A 22,756-nucleotide genomic window follows, 5' to 3' on the forward strand; every position below is an offset into this window, starting at 1 on the left:
CAGAAGCCAGGTATAGGGGAGGGCAAGGGCTGCCTTACCTCCAACAGCCTTTCATCTGTGCCCTGGATGCTGGTTCCAGGCCGTTACTCAGCTTTCCAGTACTCTCGTCATCCCGTTGCTCAACTGTAAGTTTTCCTAGAATGCACCTGCAAAGGCCATGCATGCTGTGCCATTGTGGTGTTGTCCCTATGTGGGGCCCCTGCCATTGCTCGCTCAAGTAGTTGCAAACATTGTGCTGAGTACTAGTGCTGAAGAATGAGACAGACACCGCCTTTGCTGCAGGTTAGCTAGTTCAATAAGCTAAATGTCTATAGCCGGTACAAATTCACTTGTTCAACTTTTTATTATTATATACGTGTACAAACGTGTGCACGTGTGTAAGCGGTATCCATAGATACCTAAAGAAAGTGTTGCCGGGCATGGTGGCGCACGCCTTTAATCCCTGCACTCGGGAGGCAGAGGCAGGTGGATCGCTGTGAGTTCGAGGCCAGCCTGGTCTACAAAGTGAGTCCAGGATGGCCAAGGCTACACAGAGAAACCCTGTCTCGAAAAACCAAAAAAAAAAAAAAAAAAAAAAAAAGTGTTGGATCCCCTACAGCTGGACTTACAGGCTGTTGTGAGTCACCTAGGAACTGAACTTGGGACCTCTGGAAGAGCAACAAGAGCTCTTGAGCACCGAGCCAGCTCTCGTGTCCCGCTTACCGAATTCTTAACTCTGAAGGTATTTGAATGTGAGGCCTTTCAGAGGTGACTGGTGCCCCTATTGGGAGGCCTCAGTGTAAAAATAACTTATTTTTCAGATGTAATTGTCATCTCTGAGGCTTACTGCCTCTGTCTGCTAAGCTAGGCCTAGTCCCGGAAGCTTCTAGCCTCCAGACCATCTAATTCTAGGCCTAGAATGTTTTCAGCCTCTGAGACTTTATTGCTGAACAAACTCACCCTTTCTAGTTCTTTCTGAGCTCAGGCTGGCTGGTTTAACTCAGCTGTCTGGCTCTAACTCCTCTCCAAGTTGACTAATTCAAATCTTGCTTCTCTTTCTGCTGTTCTGGTTCAAACTCCTCTCCAAGCTGACTGATTCAATCTGGCTTCTCCTGAATTGTTCTGCTTGGCCTCATACTATGGAAGTTTCTGGCTCCGTCTCCTTCTCTGGCTCGTTCTCTCTACAATACATCTCTGGAAAACTCTCCTGGTAAAGCTGCCTTTGAATTCCACAAACTGAAGTGCCATGAACTCAATCCTACTGCATTGTCTCTCAACTCACTGACTCAACCCAACTGTGTGAACAGAACTCAAGAGATCCGCATGCCTCTGTCTCCTGAGTGCTGGGGTTAAAAGCCTGAACCACCACACCTGGACCTCAGGTTTTTTTGTTTTGTTTGTTTGTTTGTTTGAACCTGAAACCTGCTCTATACCAGGCTGGACTTGAACTTGGATCTGCTTGCCTCTGTCTCCTGGGATTAAAGGTACGTCTGTATTCCAGCAAGAATAGCCATGTTGCAGGATTAAAATTCCTCTGCTCCCCAGTGGTTGGGGGGGGATGGCTCAGTTGGTAAGAATAGTTGCCGTGTAAATTGGAAGCCCTGAGTTCAAATCCCCAGCACTCATGGGGTGGGGCGCGGGAGCAGGGTCAGAGAAAAAGGGGATGGGGCTTGCTGGCTGCTAGCCTAGCTCCAGACTTATGAGAAACAGTGTCTCAAAGGAACAAGGTGGCTGGGTGTAGTGGTGCATGAAGATGAATGGTTCTGAGTTCAAGACCAGCCTGGTCTACAAAACGAGTCTAGGATAGCCAAGACTACACAGAAAAACCCTGTCTTGAAAAACCAAAAAAAAAAAAAAAAAAGTGATAGAGTCTTCATATACACGTGTGCATATACTGCATACATGTACACACACACACAGTGCCAGAGATTTCTGTAGGCTCAATTTTCTTAACAAGTATATTTTATTATAAACTCGCTAACATAGCGTACCTTACTTACAACCCGGCTAACCCAAACAATAGGAAAAGGAGATTAAAGAACACAGTAATGAAACCGTGAGGCTATCAGTTCCTAGGAACAACTCTCCTAGCATAGTCAGCAGCATGTCAACAAACCCACAATTCAACCAAGGGGCTGCTGGAACCTGGAACAGCAGCTGAGGCCCAGAGCCTCAACCGGAGCCCAAAGCCATGAAGTCTTCCCTGGAGCAGTTCTCTCTAGAAGCGTCTCTCTCAAAGTGTTGATGAATAGTCAAAAGACCCCAAGTCCTCTGTCTCAAGCCTCTTGTTTTGGATATATATATATATATATATATATATATATATATGCTCTCTGAGTCTCTACTAGGATGTTTTAGCTGGCAACATCCAAGCTCCCCCACGAAGTGGTTCAATTCCTAAGGGGATAAACATCCTGCTCTCTCACTTGTCTGTTCCCCACCCCACATTTGGGATCAACACAAAAACATGTTTCTTTCTCCTACAGATTTCCTCATCCCTCCTGCCATGAGCAATTACAATAAAATACAACCATTGTGAAGAAGCAGATGCCACCACTCCTAGTACCCTCGTCTTGGACTTCCTGGCTTATAGACGGTGAAACACAAACTGCTGTTGCTTACAAGCCATCCAGTCTCTGAGACTTTGTAATAGGAGCCTGAGCAGACTAAGTCAATGGAAAAGCCAGATACACGAGGAGATTATTATAAAACAGGATCTAACACAGTAGAAGAAAACTCCCCGAAGTTTAGGCTGGGCTGTGGCAGGTGTCAAGCTCCTGCCTTGAGTGCTTTGTGTGTGAAGGTGGGGTGGGGGTGGGGGTAAGTGAGCAGTCAAGACAGACATTTGCTTGCCTCGGCCTTTTTTTTTTTTTTTTTTTTTGGTTTTTTGAGATGGGGGTTCTCAGTGTAACGGTCCTGGCTATCCTGGACTCTATGTTATCTTGGCTGTCCTGGACTTGCTTTGTAGACCAGGCTGGCCTCGAACTCACAGCGATCTCCCTGCCTCTGCCTCCCTAGTGCTGGGATTAAGGCATGCTCCAACAACACCCAGGACCCTGCCTTGAGTTCTTAACTATAATTGACCAGTCAGATTTGTACAAAGGTCCTTATGGGTTAAGTTCCCCAAATATTGCCCTCTCCTGACTCTGGAGAGGGGTGCTGTGGCCCAGGCACCATCTGTGGAACAGTCAAAATAATCAAGCCTGCCTTGAGTTGACCCAGCTTCCTTAGCATGGGTACTTTCAGGGCTTGCGGCTCACTGCTGATGTCTTTTTTTTTTTTTTTTTTTTTTTGAATTTTCAAGACAGGGTTTCTCTGTGTAGCCTTGGCTATCCTGGACTCACTCTATAGACCAGGCTGGCCTCGAACTCACAGCAATCCGCCTGCCTCTGCCTCCGAGTGCTGGGATTAAAGGCGTGCGCCACCACGCCCGGCCACTACTGATGTCTTACACGCCAGCCTATCACCTCCCCTAAGTGCTGTCGGATGTACCTTTTACAACACTGGCCACAGCTCATGAAAGAATCATATCCCCACAGAGATACTGAGGACAGCGCAGGCTGCTCTGCACTCACCCCAGGATCTGCTAAGCTGTGACCCGCAGCAACCTCTGCCTTCTAGACCCCCATGCCACCCCATGCCTCCACAATTCCTCCCCATTTTAAATTCCTGGAGATTTTCACTGCATGTAATCATCTTCCAGTGAACAAGATCTGACTCAGTATGTCAAATCATGCTGCAATAAGGTTCAACTGTAATTTAAAAACTCAAATCTTAAAACGTGAAATTACATGTGTTTACTTAGTTCTAGCTGAAATTTTCTGCCCTTGGAAATTATACAGAACGGAGAATGACAGAATTTTGAAGCGTTTTTTTTTTTAGGAAGTGTTATTGAAAAATAAATCAGAGCAATTGAAAAGTGCCTGTGTGTGAACACAGTTAAGAAATGTACACTTTGATTAGGCTTACGTAACCATTAACAAAGGAACGTGGCTTCATAAACACAGGGGCTCCCAGCTGTGCTGCAGTGTAACCTTGGTTTGCTGAAACTATTTCCCTCTTGGATTGGGGCAGTTTCCTTCCCACCTGCCCCGGATAAACAGAATTAACTAGCAGTTATTTCTACCTGCAGTTTTCTCTCCTCTCCTCCTGTGTGTATGTTTTTCAAACAAAAACAAACCAAAATAAACCCAAAAGGTTCTTATTTTTATAAGATCCATGCTGGTTGCTGAGGATGCGCACTTCCCCTAGCTGTCACACAAAGGAAGGACTCACTGTGACCCGTTAGGTCCCCACAGCAGTCAGCCTTCGCTGGGCTGTGGGCCCCAGTTACTTCTCCCAGGGATGGCTGTGCCCACACAACCAAGCTCCACTCTGGATAGAAAACCAGCGGCCAGGACAACTGTGTAGGCTTGGAAAGGAACATGATTTTCAGAGGTAATTGTCAATTTCATGATGTTGGCCTCGTGTTTTAAAATAACTGGGTTTATTTGCTCTGTGAGAAATGTGCTCAGCAGATGCTGGTCCACGTGGGTAGAGCGCTTGGGACAGGGCGGGGCTCCTCCCGCCCAGGATGTCCAGGATTAACTAGCTAACCATGGCACCACACAATGGTCCCTTCATCATGCCCTTGGGGGTCAGTCCTGGGGGGGGGGGAGTCATTATGCGTCATTTGTTCATTCGGCAATTTTTCAATGAATTGCTACCATATACCTGGTACTAGGCTAAGGGCTAAGAATATACTTATTATGTACCTGTATGATTCATGATGATATAGCTCAGCTCTAACAAGTTTAGGCACTCATAGGCAAGCTTGATGATCTGAGTTCAATCCCCAGGACCCACATGATGGGAGGAATAAACCAACTCCCGCATATTGCCCTCTAACCCCTGTGCATGCACCATGGCATGCTCATGCTCTCTCCCCATGCACTCTCTCTCTCCAAAATTAAATAAATACTTGTAAAAAAAAAAATTAAGAAATAAGGTTGTTGCGCTGGGACAGCTCAGCAGGAAGATATGCCTAGTCCACAGGAAAGTCTGGCCTCCATCCCCAGCAATGCAAGAAAAAAATAACAACAACAAAACAATTCTTGACTGACATCAGGAGAAAAAGAAGGAGCCCAGAAGGCAATGTGTGTGGTGGAGGCTGCCAGGGAAACAGCGCATGCTGCCTGCCCTCCTCTCCCCGACGGCCCCCCAGCCACAGAGCCGCTCTGATCCACTAGCCCAGGCTTCCTTGTTCACTACTCTCTTCCTTCCTCATAGAGCTTTTTGTCTCCAATTTCACCCTCACAACACAAACATGGCAAAGAACATTCAGAAGTGCTGGGCGTTGGTGGTGCACACCTTTAATCCCAGCACTCAGGAGGCAGAGGCAAGTGGATCCCTGTGCGTCTATAAAGAGTCCAGGTTAGCCAAGGCTACACAGAGAAACCCTGTCTCAAAAAAACAAAACAAAAACAAAAACAAACAAATGAACATTCAGAAGTTAAGAGCAAACAAGATAAGTAAGTAAGACAAGTCTACATCATTAAAAGAAAGAGAAAAATCCACAAAACTGGAGGCTGGCGATGCAGCTCAGAGGTTAACGGCTCTTGGTGATTTCGTTTTGTTTGGGGATGGGGGGGGCATTTTGAGACAGGGTTTCTCTGTGTAACCTTGGCTGTCCTGAACTCACTTTGTAGACCAGGCTGGCCTCAAACTCACAGAGATCTGCCTGCCTCTGCCTCCCAAGTGCTGGGATTACAGGCGTGTGTCACCCGTGGTACCCGGCCTGTTACTAACTTCTTGTGTAGAGAACTGAGATTCGGTTCCCAGTACCCCCCCAGAGGCTAACACTGTCTATAACTCCAGTTTCAGGGGCTCCAACACCCTTTTCTGGCCTCTTCAGGCATGCATGTAGACCAGAGGGCTAGTCTGGTCCACAAAGCGAGTGCAGGACAGCCAAGATAACATAGAGAAACCTTGTCTTGAAAAACAAAAACAAACAAAAATCGTAGTGTTACATTAAATAACAAGATCTGACAGCGGCAAGCTTAACAATACCCATACCTTCAATTGGTGATAACCTTAAATATTTTGAGATCTCCCCATGAAAACATGCTGCTATCCTTGGAGGCACATGCCCTTTAATTCCGGCACTCACGAGGTAGAGGCAGGTATGAATCTCTGTGAGTTTGAGGTCAGCCTGGTCTACAGAGCAAGTTTCAAGGTAGCCAAGACTACTGAGATACCCCGTGACTAGGAGAAAAATGAGAGAGAGAGAGAGAGAGAGAGACTATGATAATCTGTTGCAACTATTCCAAGTACTGCTTATTCTCTTGGATTATAGTTCTGCATCTAAATTTACTAAGAATGAAAAATTAGGCTTTAGTTGGTTTTCTGTGCCAGCAGTCTGGAGGCTGCAGACTAGACCGCCCAACCTAGAGTCAGCAAAGTTCACCCTCAAACAGACCTGGAAAAAAATGGGAGGAGGTTGGTAAGGTGGAACTAATTGAGAGAGGAAAGCCTTTCTGGGACAAACCGACAAAAGGGGCGGCGCCAGTCGGATTCTTCGGGCCCAAGCCCCTGCCCCTTCCCAGAGGCTGAAAGACCAGCGCGCACAGGCGCAGACGCGCGGGAACGCAAACCCCGCCCCTTAGACGCGTGCAGAAGCCCCGCCCCCCGCGCGGGTCTAGGGGCGGTCCCGCCGCCAGGCATCAGCAATCTATCCTGAGCGGAGGCGGCTCCGCACGCTTGCGGGGAAACCGACACGTTAGCGAAGCGGACGGGCGGCGGCGTCCGGCGGCAGCTGCTGCGGCACGAGCGGGAGGATGGCGGAGGCTTCGGAGAAGCTTTATCGGGTGGAGTACGCTAAGAGCGGGCGCGCCTCTTGCAAGAAATGCAGTGAGAGTATCCCCAAGGACTCGCTCCGCATGGCCATCATGGTGCAGGTGCGGCGGGGCCGGGCTGGAGGCGCAGGGCGGCTGTGTGGGCTCGGGGCGGCTCACCGCGTCCGGGCGAGAAGGGCGGGAAAGGCCCGGGGCGCCGCTGCCCGGGGTCCTTGACTCCCACTGGGCCGACCCCTTCCGGGAGATTGCACCGACCCTGCAAGAAAAGCCCGGGAAGTAAGAGCATCTGGCGGTGCCTCTAGCTTTGTAAAATCAAAGGGCCTGCCTCCTGGATGGGTCTGGACGGTCGCAGAGTTCTTGTTTTCATTTCACTGCCTTCTCTTCGGGTGGGGGAGGAGGTTGTGCGCGCGGTCCTTAAAGCTACTCTGATTTGGCCTATCCTGAATTTTGTCCAAGATGGATTTTTTTTTTTTAATCTTAATTCTATTTTTGGTTATCCTTTCAACATCCGCTCACTCTCGGTATTTCTGATCTAATTATACAGGGCTGTGCTGCTGCTTTACAGGGCGTTCGCTTTGGGCCTGATTTCTAGTTGGAAATAACGTTTTCTCTAAACTTCCAGAGGTCACCGACTTCTCGGTGCTTTCTGCAGCTCTCTGGTCTGTTAACTGACGCTTCCGAGGTGGTGGGATAAAAGGGTCCCTGCAGTTCTAGGGCTCCTGCCTCGTGGCCTTCTGGTTTTGCTGATGCCTGTCTTTGCTAGTGTGGTTCTCACCTTCCCTGTTCCCTCCCATCATCCACCCCCCTGTACACAGTTACCCAAGTTCACTGCTGATGATCAAGAAAATTGATTCCCCTTGCTGTCCAGTGGCTGTAATGTGTTTCAGAAAAGGCCTGCTGGCCTGCTAGCCCTCAACTGGATTTCAATACTTATGGGCTTGGGGGAAGAAGCTGTTCACGCAATGGGTACCCCACATTGCTTCTGTTCCACATCATGGCGAGAACTGAAGCTGCCTTCTTGGTGCCCTCTGAGAACTGGTGCTCAGCATGCCTGGCACACAGTTCTCACTCACTCTGTACACATGTATTAAGTAGCAGCCAGGTTCCAGGCTCTGCGTTAGTGTCAATAATTATCATTGGTGACCAAAATCTGCTAGGCGCATCTTTGTTGCTTGCGTTCATGATTGGATAGGGAGCCCATCCTGGGCGCCTTCTGCTTGGTTAAGGGAGTGTGGGGAAGACTGATAATGATAAGCCTGTGCCCAGGAGAGGAGGAGCCCGGGATATCCCAGTCTAGTGTGGGAGCTTGATTAAGAGTCTTTATGCACGCCTGTAATCCCAGCACTCGGGGAGGCAGAGGCAGGTGGATTGCTGTGAGTTCGAGGCCAGCCTGGTCTACAAAGAGTCTAGGAGAGCCAAGGCTACACAGAGAAAACATTTTCTCAAAAAACAGGGTTTTTGTGTTCTGTTTTTAAGAGTCTTTATTCACTGAAATGGGAAAGCTGGGGATAGCTAAGAGGGAAGGGCCTACAAGCCCCATTTCCTGCTGAGGTCTCTGAACTTTACCTGCCAGTTCCAGGATGTAATAGAATTTAAGGATCTACGGGTTTAAGAGAAAACACCCACATCCTTTCCAGTTTATAGATTATTTCCCTTCCTATCTTGAGTGTAAGCAGAAAAGCAAAAGTGCCTTAGGTTTATTATATTTTCGTATCACTTTATGATTGGGGAGTCCTCAGCCTAACTACAGCAACTATTAGAAGGGTACTAGTAAAGTTTGAAGTAATGCTATCCCCAGAAGTAGGTTGGTTGGGTGTTTGGTTTTGTTTTTTTCAAGACATGGTTCCTCTGTGTAGCCTTGGCTGTCCTGGACTTGCTTTGTAGACCAGGCTGGCCTCGAACTCAGATCCACCTGCCTCTGCCTCCCGAGCGCTGGGATTAAAGGTGTGTACCACCACGCCCTCCATTGTTTCTGGTTTTTTAGAGACAGGGTTTCTCTGTGAAGCCTTGGCTGTCCTGGACTTGAACTCCCAGAGATCCACCTCCAAGCGCTGGGATTAAAGGCATGAGCCACCAGTGACAGGTTGGTTTGTTGGTTTTGAGACAGGATTTCAAGGCTGATTTTTCCTGATCCTCTGGCCTCCCATCTCTGGAGTGCTGGGGATTAAAGGCTGTCCTGCCTCCAGCACCACACCCAGCCTTTCAAATGCTTTTGTTTTGCTTTTGAGACATGGGCTTGCTGGCCTCAAACCCAGAGATCTGCCTGCCTCTGCCTCCCCAGTGATGAGATTAAAAACCAGGAGCCACCACACCAGGCCTTTCAGATGGTCAGGTTTTTGTTTTCCTAAACCTTACATATTTTATTAGGTGCTAGCCAGAAAATAGCCCTCCTGTGAAAGCATGACACCTCCCCCACCCGCCACCCTCTCCACCCCTGCAGTACTGTCAGGAAGAGAGGAAAGGAAGGGGATATTGGGGTGGCTGGGGCCTGCCATAGATAATTTAGTTAGCATTCAAGGCCCTCCTCCAGGTTTTCTTGATTGTGAAAGGAACTTTATTATTGAAAGAAACTTTTATTATTTACAGCGAAGGTGATGTTCTTCCTTAGCTGAACTTGGAAGTTTAGTTCTGCATTTAAAATTGGCCCTATAGGCTGAGTCCTGAAGGGCCCAAAACAAAGAAGCCTTTCTTCTAGTGCTTGAATTTAAATACCTCCTTTTCCATTTGTATGGGAGGATTGTTCTCTGAGCAGCTGATAACCTGATCTTTCAGAGCCCTAGCTGAAGGCAGGAGGACCTGCTTGCCTGGGAGGCTGAGGGATAGATAGTCTTGGGGTGATTTGAGGGTTCCATACCCATAGCAAGGCCACCCCCCTCCCACTGGCTGGATTCTCAGCCTTACCTGGGAGGAAGTGGTGATCATTATGGTTGCTAAGGGCTGAGTGAAGCTCTTGGACTGTGGCTGTTGCTCTGGGCTTCATAGTCCTAGACCCAGGTCCCCTGCCTTTCCTAGTTCGGAGGTACAGGCCGACATCTTGGGGCCTTGGCCTTTACTGCCAGTCATTCACAGTCCTTGCTGTGGTCAGGAGTTTACTTTTTGGTTGGTTTTGTTGTTGGTTTTCCTGTGGGGGACGGGCTTCTCTGGTTTTGTGTCTTAAGTACACCATAGGGCGTACGTACCTCTTGGTGTCACCACCACTCCAGGGGACAGAGCCATGGCTCTGGGCCCTCCTTTACATTACACTACAGCGGAGATCCAAAGGCTGAGGCAGGCAGAAACCACATGCCACACGGGCTCAGAGGATCTGAACCTGCCACTTGGTGTGATCCAATTTGGGGAGGGGCAGAAATGGAGTCTTCTCAGCAAGCTGCCCGTCATCTAGCAGAGGCCATCTTTTCTGCAGTCCCCCCCCCCCCTTGCAGGCAAAAATGAATACACATTGAAATTTGGTTAGATTCTGACTCAGGGTCATACTCCCTGAGGGAAGCTGTGGGTGGGGCCTTGAGGCTCCTAAGGAAGTCTGAAGAACTCTGAAAGGCTCCAGGTAATTACTGTTGGGTCACCTAGGCAGGTCTCTTGGCCTTAATGTTTGTAAATTTTTATTTACTTTCTTAATTTTTATATGTATGGGTGTTTTGCCTGCTTGTACAGCTGTACTTCACCTGCCTGGTGCCTAAAGAGGGCAGAAGAAAACATCAGATTCCCTAGGACTGGGTTGCAGATGGGTGCTAGGAATAGAACCCAGGTCCTCTGGAAGAGCAAGTTAGCCACTGAGCCACCCCCTCAGACCTCAGTCTTACTTTTTAACGCATCTAAAGGAGACCAACTCCATCTTTTTCTTTCTTTCTTTCTTGTTTTTGTTTTGCTTTTTTTCGAGACAGGGTTTCCTCTGTGTAGTCTTGGCTGTCGTGGACCTGCTTTGCACACCGGCCTGGCCTCCCAAGTGCTTATTTTCAATGCTGCTTTAATATTTTTATTTCATTGGCCTTTATCTCTGTGTCCCCTGAAGCAGTCATAATGGCGATCTTACTTTGGTCAGAAAGAAGGCCGGCTGTGTTTAGTTGCTCTTCTGCAGTCAGGGTGGTGGAAGAACTTGGTATCAGATTCTTGTCCCGTCGCCGCACTGTGCCTCCATTGTTAGTGCCGCCATCTGGGGCTAGGGTTGCTGCTGCCTTCCCAGAGGCATGGCCTGTGAGGAAGGGCACGAGGAAGCTGGGTCTTCTTCATCACAGGCACTGTCACCATCTCAAAAACAGGTACTGGGTGCAAAGCGTCATAGGGAAAGAAAACACCTGAAGTGACACAGTACCTTTACCTCAGGCCCACCGGCAGATCAGGTCCCCCTGAGGTCTGTGGCCAGCCTAGCTCCAGGCCTGGAAGTCTTCCCCTCACAGAAGCTATTTGTTCTACTCACATGTGCATGTCTTGCTGCATTTGACACTCTCCTGACACATTTTCTCTGCTGCCTCTATCTAGGTCCTGCTCCTCATTATTTTTAACTGCAGAGGCACTTAGGAGCCGTTTCTGGGCCACCCAGACCCTCAAGCTCAAGGGCTGCTGCCTGGCTCACCTAACAAGTACAGGGGGCACTGGGACATTGCGTAGATGTCCTGTGTGACAAGTCAGAAGTACTGCACATACCCTAAAAGGAACCCAGGGCCAACTTCTCATCCTTTTGCAAGTCATTGTGCGACATGGAAGAACAGCAGGCGGCCATCACTGCCTGGGCTGGGAGCAGGGTGGGCTTGTGGCTTGCATAGAGATTAACGGCCCCCTCACCTCTGCTTTGTGATTTCTAGTCACCCATGTTCGACGGGAAGGTCCCACACTGGTACCACTTCTCCTGCTTCTGGAAGGTGGGCCACTCCATCCGGCAGCCTGACATCGAGGTGGATGGGTTCTCTGAGCTGCGGTGGGATGACCAGCAGAAGGTCAAGAAGACTGCAGAGGCTGGAGGTGTGGCAGGTGTGTGTAGCCCTGTCTCCCGCCTTGCACATCCGGGCTGCTTTGTCTGTTGTGTGAGTTTTGGTGCTTTTACAGCAGTTGATGAAAATTTGGTTGACGCATCTTCGTTCTTTGTGGTTGTGCGTTCTGTGGGTTTAGGTAGATGGTTAGGTAACACGCCTGCCACTGATGCCTTCCAGGTCCTGTGCACGGTGTTACTTAGGGGGTAGTCTTGGCTAGGCCTCTCCTTTTTATTTTTAAAATGCAAAAACCAGGACAGCCAGTTTTATGTGGGGAGACCTTGTCTCAAAACAGACAGATAAATAGAGACCTCAGAGTCAGCAGTCCTCCTGCCTTAGCTCCGTGGGAGCTGGGATTATAGGTGGCTTCTATTCTGATTGCTAATGTGGCTGGTCCTCGGGTCCCTTCTGTCACTGGCCTGTGTTCCTTTGATAGGACACCACACTCTGCTGTTGGTGACTCTGAGCAGTTGACTGCTTCTCCCAGCAGACTTTCTAATAGTCATAAAGTTTGAGTGTCCTTCATCAGAAAATCAGAAGTGCTCCAGAATTTGAAACTTTTGAGCAGCAGTACATCAGCACATGTGAAAAATTCTATACCTGCTTTCATGACAGGAGTCAAAATTGTAGACAGTCTAGAAATACTGTGTGCATTTACCTTCGGGCTGTTAATACAATGTGTCTGTGAAAAGATGGGTTCCATGTATGGACCTGTATCCACCCTGTCTTCAGGATGTTTGTATGTACAGTTATTCCAGAAGTTAGAACAAGAGCTGCTCTGTTACCAAGCTGTTTGCATGGGGACACTCAGTTTGTAGCTAGTCATGTTTTCTTCCTTTCTTTTCTTTCTTTCTCTTTTTAAAAATTTTTTATTTTTATTTTTATTTATTTTATTTTAATTTATGTGCATTCGCATGAGGGTGTCAGACCTTGGAGTGCTGGATATTGAACCCAGGTTCTTTGGAAGAACAGACAGGGCTCTTAACCACTGAGCCATCTCTCCAGGCCATCTCTTTAGATTTTTGAGGCAGGGTTTCTCTGTGTAGCCTTGGCTGTCCTGGATTTGCATTGTAGACCAGGCTGGCCTCCGAACTCAGTGATCCACCTGCCTTTGCCTCCCAGAGTACATGGATTACCCTGCTTAGTTTTTTTGTTTTGTTTTTGTTTTTTTAATGCAAATGAGTGTTTTACCTGCATGATGTATGTGCGCCACATTTGTGCCTGGTACCCATGGGGTCAGAAAAGGACTTGAGTCCCCTGGGACTACAGTTACAGATAGTTGTTTAGATGACTCAGCCTTGGATGTCCTGGAACTCCTTATAGGCCAGGCTGGCTTCTGCCTCCTGAGTGCTGAGATTAAAGGTGTGCACCACCACACCCAGCATAACCTATTTTTATATCTAAAGAAGAATCTGGGGCTGTAGAGATGGCTTAGTTCTGGAAGCTCTTCTAGAAGACTTGGGCTTCAAGCTAGGCGTGGTGCCACACCCCTTTAATCCCAGCACACAGGAGGCAGAGGCAGGTGGATCTTTGAGTTAAAAAACAACCGGTCTCGGGGGAAAAAAACAAAACAAAAAAGAAAAACTGACAACTTGGGTTTGGTTCCCATCTCCTACAAGGTAGCTCACACTGTCCATACATAGCTCTAGCTCAGAGGATCTGGCACCTCTTCTGACACCACAGGCACCTGGTACACAGACATGCAAACAACACAGACAGACAGACACACACACACACACACACACACACACACACACACACACACACGGAAGATTGGTTCTTTTTTCTTTTCTTTTTTAAAAATTTATTTTTTATTGTTATGTATACAGTACTCTATATGTATGGGTAAACCTGCAGGCCAGAAGAGGGCGCCAGATCTCATTATAGATGGTCGTGAGCTACCATATGGTTGCTGGGAATTGAACTCAGGACCTCTGGAAGAGCAGACAGTGCTCTTAACCGCTGAGCCATCTCTCCAGCCCCGATGTCTTGAGTTGAAAATCAGAACAAAAATAACCACAGTTATTGCCAAGTAGAAATGAGATGAACTAGTTGTGACCACCCAAAACATAGTGTCCTTGTGGGAGGATGGGGGGGGGGACAGAAAGTGGGGGTGTTGGGAGGCTGCAGCCTGAGACTGCCGAGCTGAGCAGTGTTGTGTGCTTGGTTCTTCTTCAGGCAAAGGCCAGGATGGAAGCGGCAGCAAGGCGGAGAAGACGCTGGGTGATTTTGCAGCAGAGTATGCCAAGTCTAACAGGAGCACATGCAAGGGCTGCATGGAGAAGATTGAAAAGGTAGCGCCTGGTCCGGTGCCTTCACCTCCTGGGGTGTTTGCCTTAGGTTGAGGGTATTGACCATCAGGAGAAACAAGCAATCAGCCTTTACCTCTGGCTCAACAATCATGGTTAAAAAGCAGTGGAGATCTTTGTAGAGATGGGAGGTGATAGTTTCTTATTCTGGACAGGCTTAGTCCTGTGCTCTTGTGTAACTAACTGCCTCTGTGGGTAGGGGCCCTAGGGGAAAGATTTTGGAAAGCCCTAGCATGGGTCTCCCGAGAGGCAGCAGGCACAAGGCAGTTCTTATTTAGTGGGCTTGAGGTTAGGAGGGTTCTCCTGTGTGGGCCTCCAGCAGCACCCCTGTTTAATCAGAAACTTCACAGACAAGCCTCCTCTGCCACCAGTTCAGTTCTCCCTGACTGGAGGCCAGTCAGGTGGAGTGGATGGATGACTTAATGTTGTCAGGAACAGGGTAGAAGGTAGGCCTGTGGTGACATCACACGTGGCAAGGCAGGCCTATTTAGTTCATGGGATGCAGAAGAGAAAGACCAACATCTTGACATCAAGGGACACCCAAAAGCTCCAACTTCCTTCTAGTAGGTCCTACTTCCACCACCTAAGAAAGACTATAAGGGCCTTCGAGAATAGCTCTAGAGCTAAATGCTGCAGACACAAAACTGAGAAAAATGTAATTGCCATTGAATAGTGGAGGCAAAAGGTATGGCCCTCTTGCCTCTGAGGGAGCATCAGACTGTTCTATGCTCTTGGGTGTTAGCCTGAGATGGAGTTTGCTTTTCAGCTGCTTCACAGGTGGGAAACTTCAGGAGTGTTTGTTGTGAGGACTGAGCATCTGCAGGCGGGCAGGCCCCAGCTCTTGTTTATCACTGCAGATTGATTAGCCCTCAAGAGAGTCTGTGGGGGGGGGGGTGAGGTTGAGTGAGAAGGCCCTGTTGCCAGGCTGAGGCCATCACAGAATGGTGCAGTGCCTCTGCTTACCAGCATGCCATGTCAGCATCTTTACCCATCCGTGGGGAAGTGTTAGTATTGCGTTACTTGTCTAAGCAGATGGGTATATAGATGTCATTTAAAATGTGAGGGCCAGTTGTCTTATTAATGCAGGAGGTAGCATGTCAGCCTCAAGAACTCCGAGTGCTGGGGCCTAAAGGTACCCCACAATCCTTGATGGCATAAGAGCTTAAAGTTGCTACCTATACCTTAGTTTGAATTCAGTGCCCTAGGCTAGCTACTCCCGGTCCTGCCTTGTCACTCCCTAGAAATGAAGTGGTTTCCCCCACAGGGCCAGGTGCGCCTGTCCAAGAAGATGCTGGACCCAGAGAAGCCGCAGCTGGGTATGATTGACCGCTGGTACCATCCAACTTGCTTTGTCAAGAAGCGGGACGAGCTCGGCTTCCGGCCCGAGTACAGCGCCAGCCAGCTCAAGGGCTTCAGCCTCCTCTCTGCAGAGGACAAAGAAGCTCTGAAGAAGCAGCTCCCAGGAGTCAAGAGTGAAGGGTAGGTGGCGAGGTGGGGTTAGAAAGTGGAGACCTGGAGGAGGCCTCCAGAGCCTGTGGATTCCATCAGGAAGCCAGGAGCAGAAGACAGCAGAGAGATGGGGTCATCTGCTGCCGCTCCAGCACCCGCCCACCAGCTCACCAGCCGTGAGGTCTGATCCTCTCCTGGCCCCTGCCCTCAGGCCAGGTATAGCAGACTGTGCCAACCACCTTCTCATACAGCCTTCAGATATTAAAAGAGCAGCCTCCTGGACCATCCAGGTTCCTTTGCACAGATGAATGGCCACCGTTCTCCACCCTGTGAAAAACCCGCATTTGTGTTACTTGTACATTGCTGCAATTGTGCAGCAGAGGCGTTTCTGTGTCTGGAGTTCTGGGAGAGCCGTGGCTAATCACAAAAGGGTGGACAGTGGGAAGGGCCTGGACTCCCGAACAGATGGACCCATTCTAGAGCGGCTTGTTAATGAGTGTGCTGAGGGCCGGGGAGCTATGTTCTGTGCTCTGAACAGTCCCTATGCCACTGTCCCCAAGTGCTTGCACTATTCCAGATCCTAGCACAAGCTCATAGAGCAGCACAGGAACGGGAAGGCAGAAGACGGCCAGTGGGTGAGGATGCCGGGACTGTTAGAACACAGGCCATTGGGATTCTCCAGCCAGCTCTGCCATGAGAGCTGGAGAACTGGCCATGCTGGGCCCTTCACTCAGCCCTATGCTTGAGCTGTCATCTTGTTATCACCACAGTCCTGCAAGTGCATGCTACTCTTCCCTTAGCATGTGGCTTTGGAAAGTACCAGGGCAAACTCGGGCTGCAAGGCGGCCTGGTGAGCAGCCCTGTGTCTCACTCCAGGCTCGGTTCTTTGGCTTTCCCACAATTCCCAGTCGCTGTGTGTGCAGGAGACACAGCTAGCATCAGATGTGACCTGAGCCCTTGGTCTGTCCTCATTGTTCTGGACACTGAGGCAAGCTCCAGGCCTCTCTTTATCAGCAGATGTCCTGAAGGATGGCATTAAGACGTCCCTTGGTCACACTGGATCTCCGTCTGGTTCTTACTAAGTCCTGTATCTCTTTCAGAAAGAGAAAAGGTGACGAGGTGGACGGAATGGATGAGGTGGCCAAAAAGAGATGTAAAAAAGCGCCGGGCAAGGACAGTAAGCTGGAAAAGGCCCTCAAGGTGAGTCCTGGGCTGCCGCCTCTGGCCTTTCTCGTGCAGGACACGGGCCTCCCCTCCTTACCAACACCAGTGTAAACCTTTCTCACGTGGCTGGCTGCCTTTGAGCCACGTGGTCTTCCATCTTGTTTCATCCCCTCACTCACAGAAATCATGCTTATTTGGGTGATGGAACACATTAGGCCTCAGGTGCCAGGCCTGCAGCCACAGCCAGCAGTATAGAATGTTCCATGTCTTCCCAGACTCAGTAGGTGACACAGAGTCATGCTCCAGTCCAACCGCAGTGTCACTGGCCAGCCGACGCCTGCAGGCGCCTCGGGGACTTAAGGAGGAAGTTGTCCCAGTTTTTAAAACAAGGAAAGCCTGCAGTAAAGGATCTCCCCGTTAAATGAGTGGTCAGTGACCAGAGGGATCGCCACTGTTGGTTTTGCTGTGGTTGGAGAGAGAAGCAATCATTACCCGTAGATTGCTGGGCTTAGGGCAGTCAGTGAGAACATGATTTTTTGGAATCGTCTGCTTGAGTTTATGATTTTCAGCTTTTGCTAGTGGCTCAGTAATAAGCAGTGTGTGAGCTGGTTCTGACTGGTGGAGCCTTCTGTGTGAGTGTGTGTGATATTCAGCTTTTTTTTTTTTTTGATATGGTTGTTTTGCCTGCCTGTGTGTCTGCTCCCTGCAGAGGCCAGAGGAGAATACTGGATTTCTTTTTTTGGTTTTTCTTGTTTGTTTGTTTTGTTTTGTTTTGTTGGTTTTTCAAGACAAGGTTTCTCTGCATAGCCTTGGCTGTCCTAGACTCACTTTGTAGACCAGGCTAGCCTTGGACTCACAGCGGTCCGCCTGCCTTTGCCTCCCCGAGTGCTGGAATTTCAGGCATGTACCACTATCTATGCCCACGAAGAGTTCATTTATAATATGGATGCTGTGTCCTCTGGAGGGTTCAGCTGCTCTCTACTCTGCCAGTTCCCTTCACTGAGTCACCTCTCCAGCCAGCCCCACGTTTTATTTTTGCTTTGATGTTTTTGCATTTTCCTTTCAGTAGGTGTGCTGATGTTCTCTCCCCATTGTTGGCATGATGAACATCAAGCCAGGAGACCCAGTTTCCCCTCTCAGCTCCGCCCTCTGCCCCAGTCTGTTTCCATAGGTCTCCAGCCTCAGCTGTACAGTCTACTGTTTCCATGAAGCCTGGGTTCGTAGACTGCTGCTTCTAGTGTCCCCATGCATGCCCCACTACAAGCAGGAATGAAATGTTGTTACTGAGAGTCCAGCCCAGGGACTGGGTTATGGCTGAGGGTCTCAGTCAGTGGAGTTAAAATCTTTCTGGGTGTGGTAGTACACATCTGTAATCCCAGCACTCAGGGAAGCAGAGGCAGGTGGGTCTCTGAGTTAAAGGCCAGCCTGGTCTACAAGGCAAGTCCAGGACAGCCAAGGCTACACAGCGAAACGCTGTGGGAGTGGGGCTCTCCTTGGTGTTGGTAGGGCCAAAGTTCTTCTTTCAATCTTAGGAGGTACAGCCTGGTGTGCGGTTCACCTTGCCTGCTGTCCAGGGAGGGTGGAGGCTCACCCTGACCTACCTCCGTGGTAGGTAGCTGTGAGACGGCACATAAAGCACCAGCAAAGAGTAGACACTTAGTAGACATTGAAACCATGATTTAAAGTACCATTTCCAAAGAGATCACATCTATCTATTTCTGCTTGAGCCTGAGCGTGTAGGAAAATCTAAGCAGGTGTTAGGAAAGATAAAAGGGGGCCCTAAGCTCTACCCAGAATTTCTAGTTGCTTCTAGAAGTCTCTTGAAACAGGTTCTAAGGGGTTGACACCAGGGCTCAGGCAGTAAGGGATTCAGTCTTACAGTTGGTCTGCACACTTCCCAGGTGTCTTCTGAGAGCATTGCCTGGCTTTATTGTGATGTGCACAAGGGCCTGAGGGGGAAACCCTGGCTGAGGGTAGAGTTGGTCAGGTGGCTGGCTGGCCGCCTTTGGAGGAACAGCCAACTCCATCGAGGGTGTGCTAAAGGCTGTGCTGCTCCAGGAAGGACACTGCCACCTGGTCTGGTAACCTGAGTTGGGGTTGTTTTGGTTTTTTTTTAAGATTTTATTTATTTATTATTAAGAGTACAAGGCTCTGCCTGCATGTACACCTGCCTGCCAAAAGAGGGCATCAGATCACATAGATGGTTGTGAGTCACCTTGTGGTTGCTGGGAATTGAACTCAGGACCTCTGGAAGAGCAGTCAGTGCGCTTAAACCTCTGAGCCATCTCTCTAGCCCTGAGTTGCGGTTTTAAAGTAAATCATTCATTCACATGTATGAGTATTTTATCTACCCGTGTGAATGTTTGTGCCCACAGAGTTCAGAAAAGAGCATCTAGATACTCTGGAACAAATTATGGATAGTAGTGAACCTCCATGTAGGTGATGGGAGCCAAACCTAGGTCCTTTCTAAAAGTAGTAAATGCTTTTAACTAATGAGCTCTCTCCAGCTCCCTTCAACCCTGTTTTGGTTTTTAATATTCTTACGTGCGTGCGTGCGGCAGTCGGGACAGTTTGCAGGAGTCAGTTCTCAACTTCCACAGTGTGGGTCCCAAGGGTCAAACTCAGGTCATCAGGCTAGTGGCAAGTGGCTTTACCCACTGAGCCATTTTGTTAGCCTTGGTTAACTCATTTAAAGTCCAGCAAAGGCTGAAGCAGGAGAATTGCCATCAATTGAGGCCAGCCTGGGCTCTTGAGGTTTTGTCTCATCCCAGTCTCGCCCTAAAAGTTACCACTTGAGTTTTTGAAGTACACAGCCCAGATCCTATATTATTTCAAAAGGAGGCCCATACCCCCTGCCTTAGTGGCAGCCAACTACCTCTCCTCAAATAGTGTCTTAGGTGCTTCAAGACCAAGGCAGTGTCCACTAGCCCCGTACTGACCCCTAGCAACCTGAGTCTCATCTACAAAACCACATTAGGGGTCTAGGTGTATAATACACATCTTTCATCCTAACAGTTGGGAGCCAGAGGCAGGAGGATCTCTGGGAGTTTTGGTATACATAGCAAGTTTCAGGGCAGCCAGAGTTACATAATAGACCCTTTCTTAAAAAAATAAAGAAATAAAAAGAACCTTACATCATGGAAGGAGAAAACCAACTCCTACAAGTTATTCTCAGACTCCGTACATGCATTAACTATTCTAAAATGAACTGATCTCAGTTATGGTTTCTCACCCCCAGGCTCAAAATGAACTGATCTGGAACATCAAAGATGAGCTGAAGAAAGCATGTTCCACCAACGACCTGAAGGAGTTGCTCATCTTCAACCAGCAGCAAGTGCCGTCTGGAGAATCCGCGGTGAGCTGCCTTTCGTGTTGTGGGAATGCACAGGAGGCCCTCCATGGTGGTGTTGGATGGCACATGGCAGTCATTGGTACTGTGGTCACCGTCCCCTTCAGTCACACTTCCCCAGCAGTATATACGTTGCCACATGTTTGTCCTGGTTTAGAATATAGTGAGGTCCCAAGGTGAGCAGGTACTTTTTCCGGTTTTTCGAGACAAAGTTTTTTTTTGTAGTCTTGGCTGTTTGGCTGTCCTGGACTTGCTTTGTAGACCAGGCAGGCCTCAAAAACTCAGAGCAGTGATCCGCCTGCCTCTGCCTCCCGAGTGCTGGGATTAAAGGCATGTGCTACCACCTCCCGGCTAGTGGGTAGGTACTTTTGCCTTGTGTGTTTATATCACACTAGCCTGAGGACCACTGTCACGTGTCCCAGAGCTGCTAAGCCATGCTACACCTGCTTGGGCCAGTCCTTGTGTGGTAGAGTGGTTGCAGCAGGAATGCTTTCACTTGGAGATGAGGGCTCCAAAAGTGTAAAGCCTGAGCTGTATGCAAGCTGGCACCTGAGCTGTGGTGGAGCCCAGACACAGCCTCTTTCTGGGGAATAGGGACACTGGAGAATTCCCCTGTCTGTTAGTGTCTGTCCTTTCCTGAGCCCCGGCCTCTGGCATGTTTCTTCAGATCTTGGACCGAGTTGCTGATGGTATGGCATTTGGGGCCCTTCTGCCCTGCAAGGAGTGTTCAGGCCAGCTGGTCTTCAAGAGCGATGCGTATTACTGCACTGGGGATGTCACTGCCTGGACCAAGTGCATGGTCAAGACACAGACTCCCAACCGGAAGGAGTGGGTAACTCCAAAGGTAAGGATGGGGGAGTCCCTCCTTTCTGAACTTGTCCACACTCCGGGACACACAATGACAGTCCCTGTTCCTCACCCTTTTTATAACACTGCTAAGTAGAGTTAGTCCTCTCTTCCTCTGTTCAATGCTGGCATTACATTTTCCCAGGCCTGAGAAGCCACTTTAGTCCACCTGATGTTACCATTTTTTCACCTTTTAAAATCTCAACTTGTCCAGCTTTCTGATACATAGATTCTACACTCCCTCCTCTAGCATTTGTGAACCTCTTACTGCCTTTGGTGGGGACGAGTGTAAGCAGATCAGCCATTAGACGCAGAGTGTGTGCTTACGTGGTGCAAGATCTGTTCCGGTCTGATGACATTTGCTGTCCCAGTAGATAGTGGAATTCATGGCTATGTTATCCCCCAGGTGTTTACCTCAGTCTAAAAGTCATCTCCTTTTTGTCTCTCAGAGCCCTTATGGCCCTTCCTGTCTGAGTCTCTACTTCCCCAGGTTCCTGCAGGCTACTGTGGGTTGCCAGAAGCCTGTGCCCAGGCAGCTCTGCTGTTGTAGTTCTTGGCCGACCTGTCAGTACTGCCTGCACATGTTCCTGAACGCCCTGCCTCCTGGCACTCAGTGCACTGTACTTGGTGCTGACAGGACTGCTTTCCTGGGGCCAGAAGCCTTCTGTCTAGCCTTCCTGTGCCATGTGACATTGATGAGTGTGAGTTGGAGGCGCCTGGCACCTTTCCTGCCATTCACCAAACATGATCGCAGGTGGGAAGTTCCTGTCTGATTGGACAGGGACTGTGCTTTCCACCAGAGCTGCTTATATGTGACACCAAGTGACCAATCTCCCTAGGGCAAGGCCTACTGTAAGACAGGTAGGATACAGAAAGGACTGCCAGTTGAATCATTCCGTGTGAGAGTGCAAGAGGCCTCAAAGCTGTGTTCCTCCCTAATGAGCCAGGGGACTTAGCCTGGTCTCTTTTGGGAAACTTATAAATCTGTCACCGGGTGTGTGAGTCTTGGTTTTGGTATGTTTTTGGGACCCAGCATCCCCGTCTTCACTGCCTGCACCAGAGTGATGCATTCCTTAGAACTGATGACCCTACACTGACACCATCACCCAAAGTCTGTAGTTCACATTAGGGCCCACTCTTGGTGTACAGCCTGTGGTGATTGAAGAATGTAGAATGAAATGTGCCCATCAGGAAAGTGTCATTTAGAACATTTGTTGCCCTGAGGCTCTCTGTGGTCTATATGTCTTTTTTTCCTCCCATCCACTGGAAACCGTGGATCTTCTCATTAGAGAGAAGTGACTTGTGGACAAGGCAGTGACTCTTCTTCAGGAAGTTGTTGGTTTTTAAATTTTGTTTAAAATACTACCTTTTGAAATTTTTTTAAAAATCAATATGTTCACTTTACATCCCAATTATAGCCCCCTCCCTGTTCTCTTCCCAGTCACTCCTCCCCCCTAAAGTGTTACCTTTAGTTGGGGAGGGGCACATGTGAAATTGAGGACAACTTGTGGGATTTTCTTTGACTATTCAGTTCTGGGTTCAGACTCAGATCCTTGGCTTGGTGGCGCACACTGAGCCACTTCACTGGGCCTTGTTTTGTTTTTCCTGAAGGGTAAGGTTTTCTCAGGACACCTATAGTACTTGGACTATTGTAGATGTAGGAAATAAGTTGTAGTCGGACATGATGGTCCACGCCTTTAATCTCGGCATTTGGGAGGCAGAGGCAAGCAGATACCTGAGTTTGAGGACAGTCTGGTCTACAAGAGGAAACCCTGTCTCAAAAAAAACAAAACAAAACAAAAAAGTCATAAAAACAGTAACAATAATAAGCTTTGTTCCTAGGAACTTTGATACTTTCCTATT

General features: G+C 48.9%; 2 protein-coding genes across 2 annotated transcripts in view; one reads left to right on the forward strand and one right to left on the reverse strand.

The window, feature by feature from the left end:
- The window catches only part of Coq8a (coenzyme Q8A), a 450,047-nt gene that overhangs the window by 375,575 nt on the left and 51,716 nt on the right, over positions 1-22,756 (reverse strand). The gene's annotated exons all lie outside the window — the stretch shown is intronic.
- Positions 6,667-22,756, forward strand: part of Parp1 (poly(ADP-ribose) polymerase 1) — a 32,502-nt gene continuing 16,412 nt past the window's right edge. Inside the window, exons 1-7 of the mRNA XM_051148017.1 lie at positions 6,667-6,914; positions 11,612-11,777; positions 13,955-14,070; positions 15,350-15,564; positions 16,635-16,734; positions 19,937-20,053; positions 20,715-20,891. Of these exons, the coding sequence (XP_051003974.1) occupies positions 6,795-6,914; positions 11,612-11,777; positions 13,955-14,070; positions 15,350-15,564; positions 16,635-16,734; positions 19,937-20,053; positions 20,715-20,891 (1,011 nt within the window). The 5' untranslated portion in view covers positions 6,667-6,794. The remainder of the gene's footprint in view (positions 6,915-11,611; positions 11,778-13,954; positions 14,071-15,349; positions 15,565-16,634; positions 16,735-19,936; positions 20,054-20,714; positions 20,892-22,756) is intronic.

This window comes from Acomys russatus, chromosome 6, assembly GCF_903995435.1.
Source record: "Acomys russatus chromosome 6, mAcoRus1.1, whole genome shotgun sequence".
Classification (NCBI taxonomy): domain Eukaryota; kingdom Metazoa; phylum Chordata; class Mammalia; order Rodentia; family Muridae; genus Acomys; species Acomys russatus.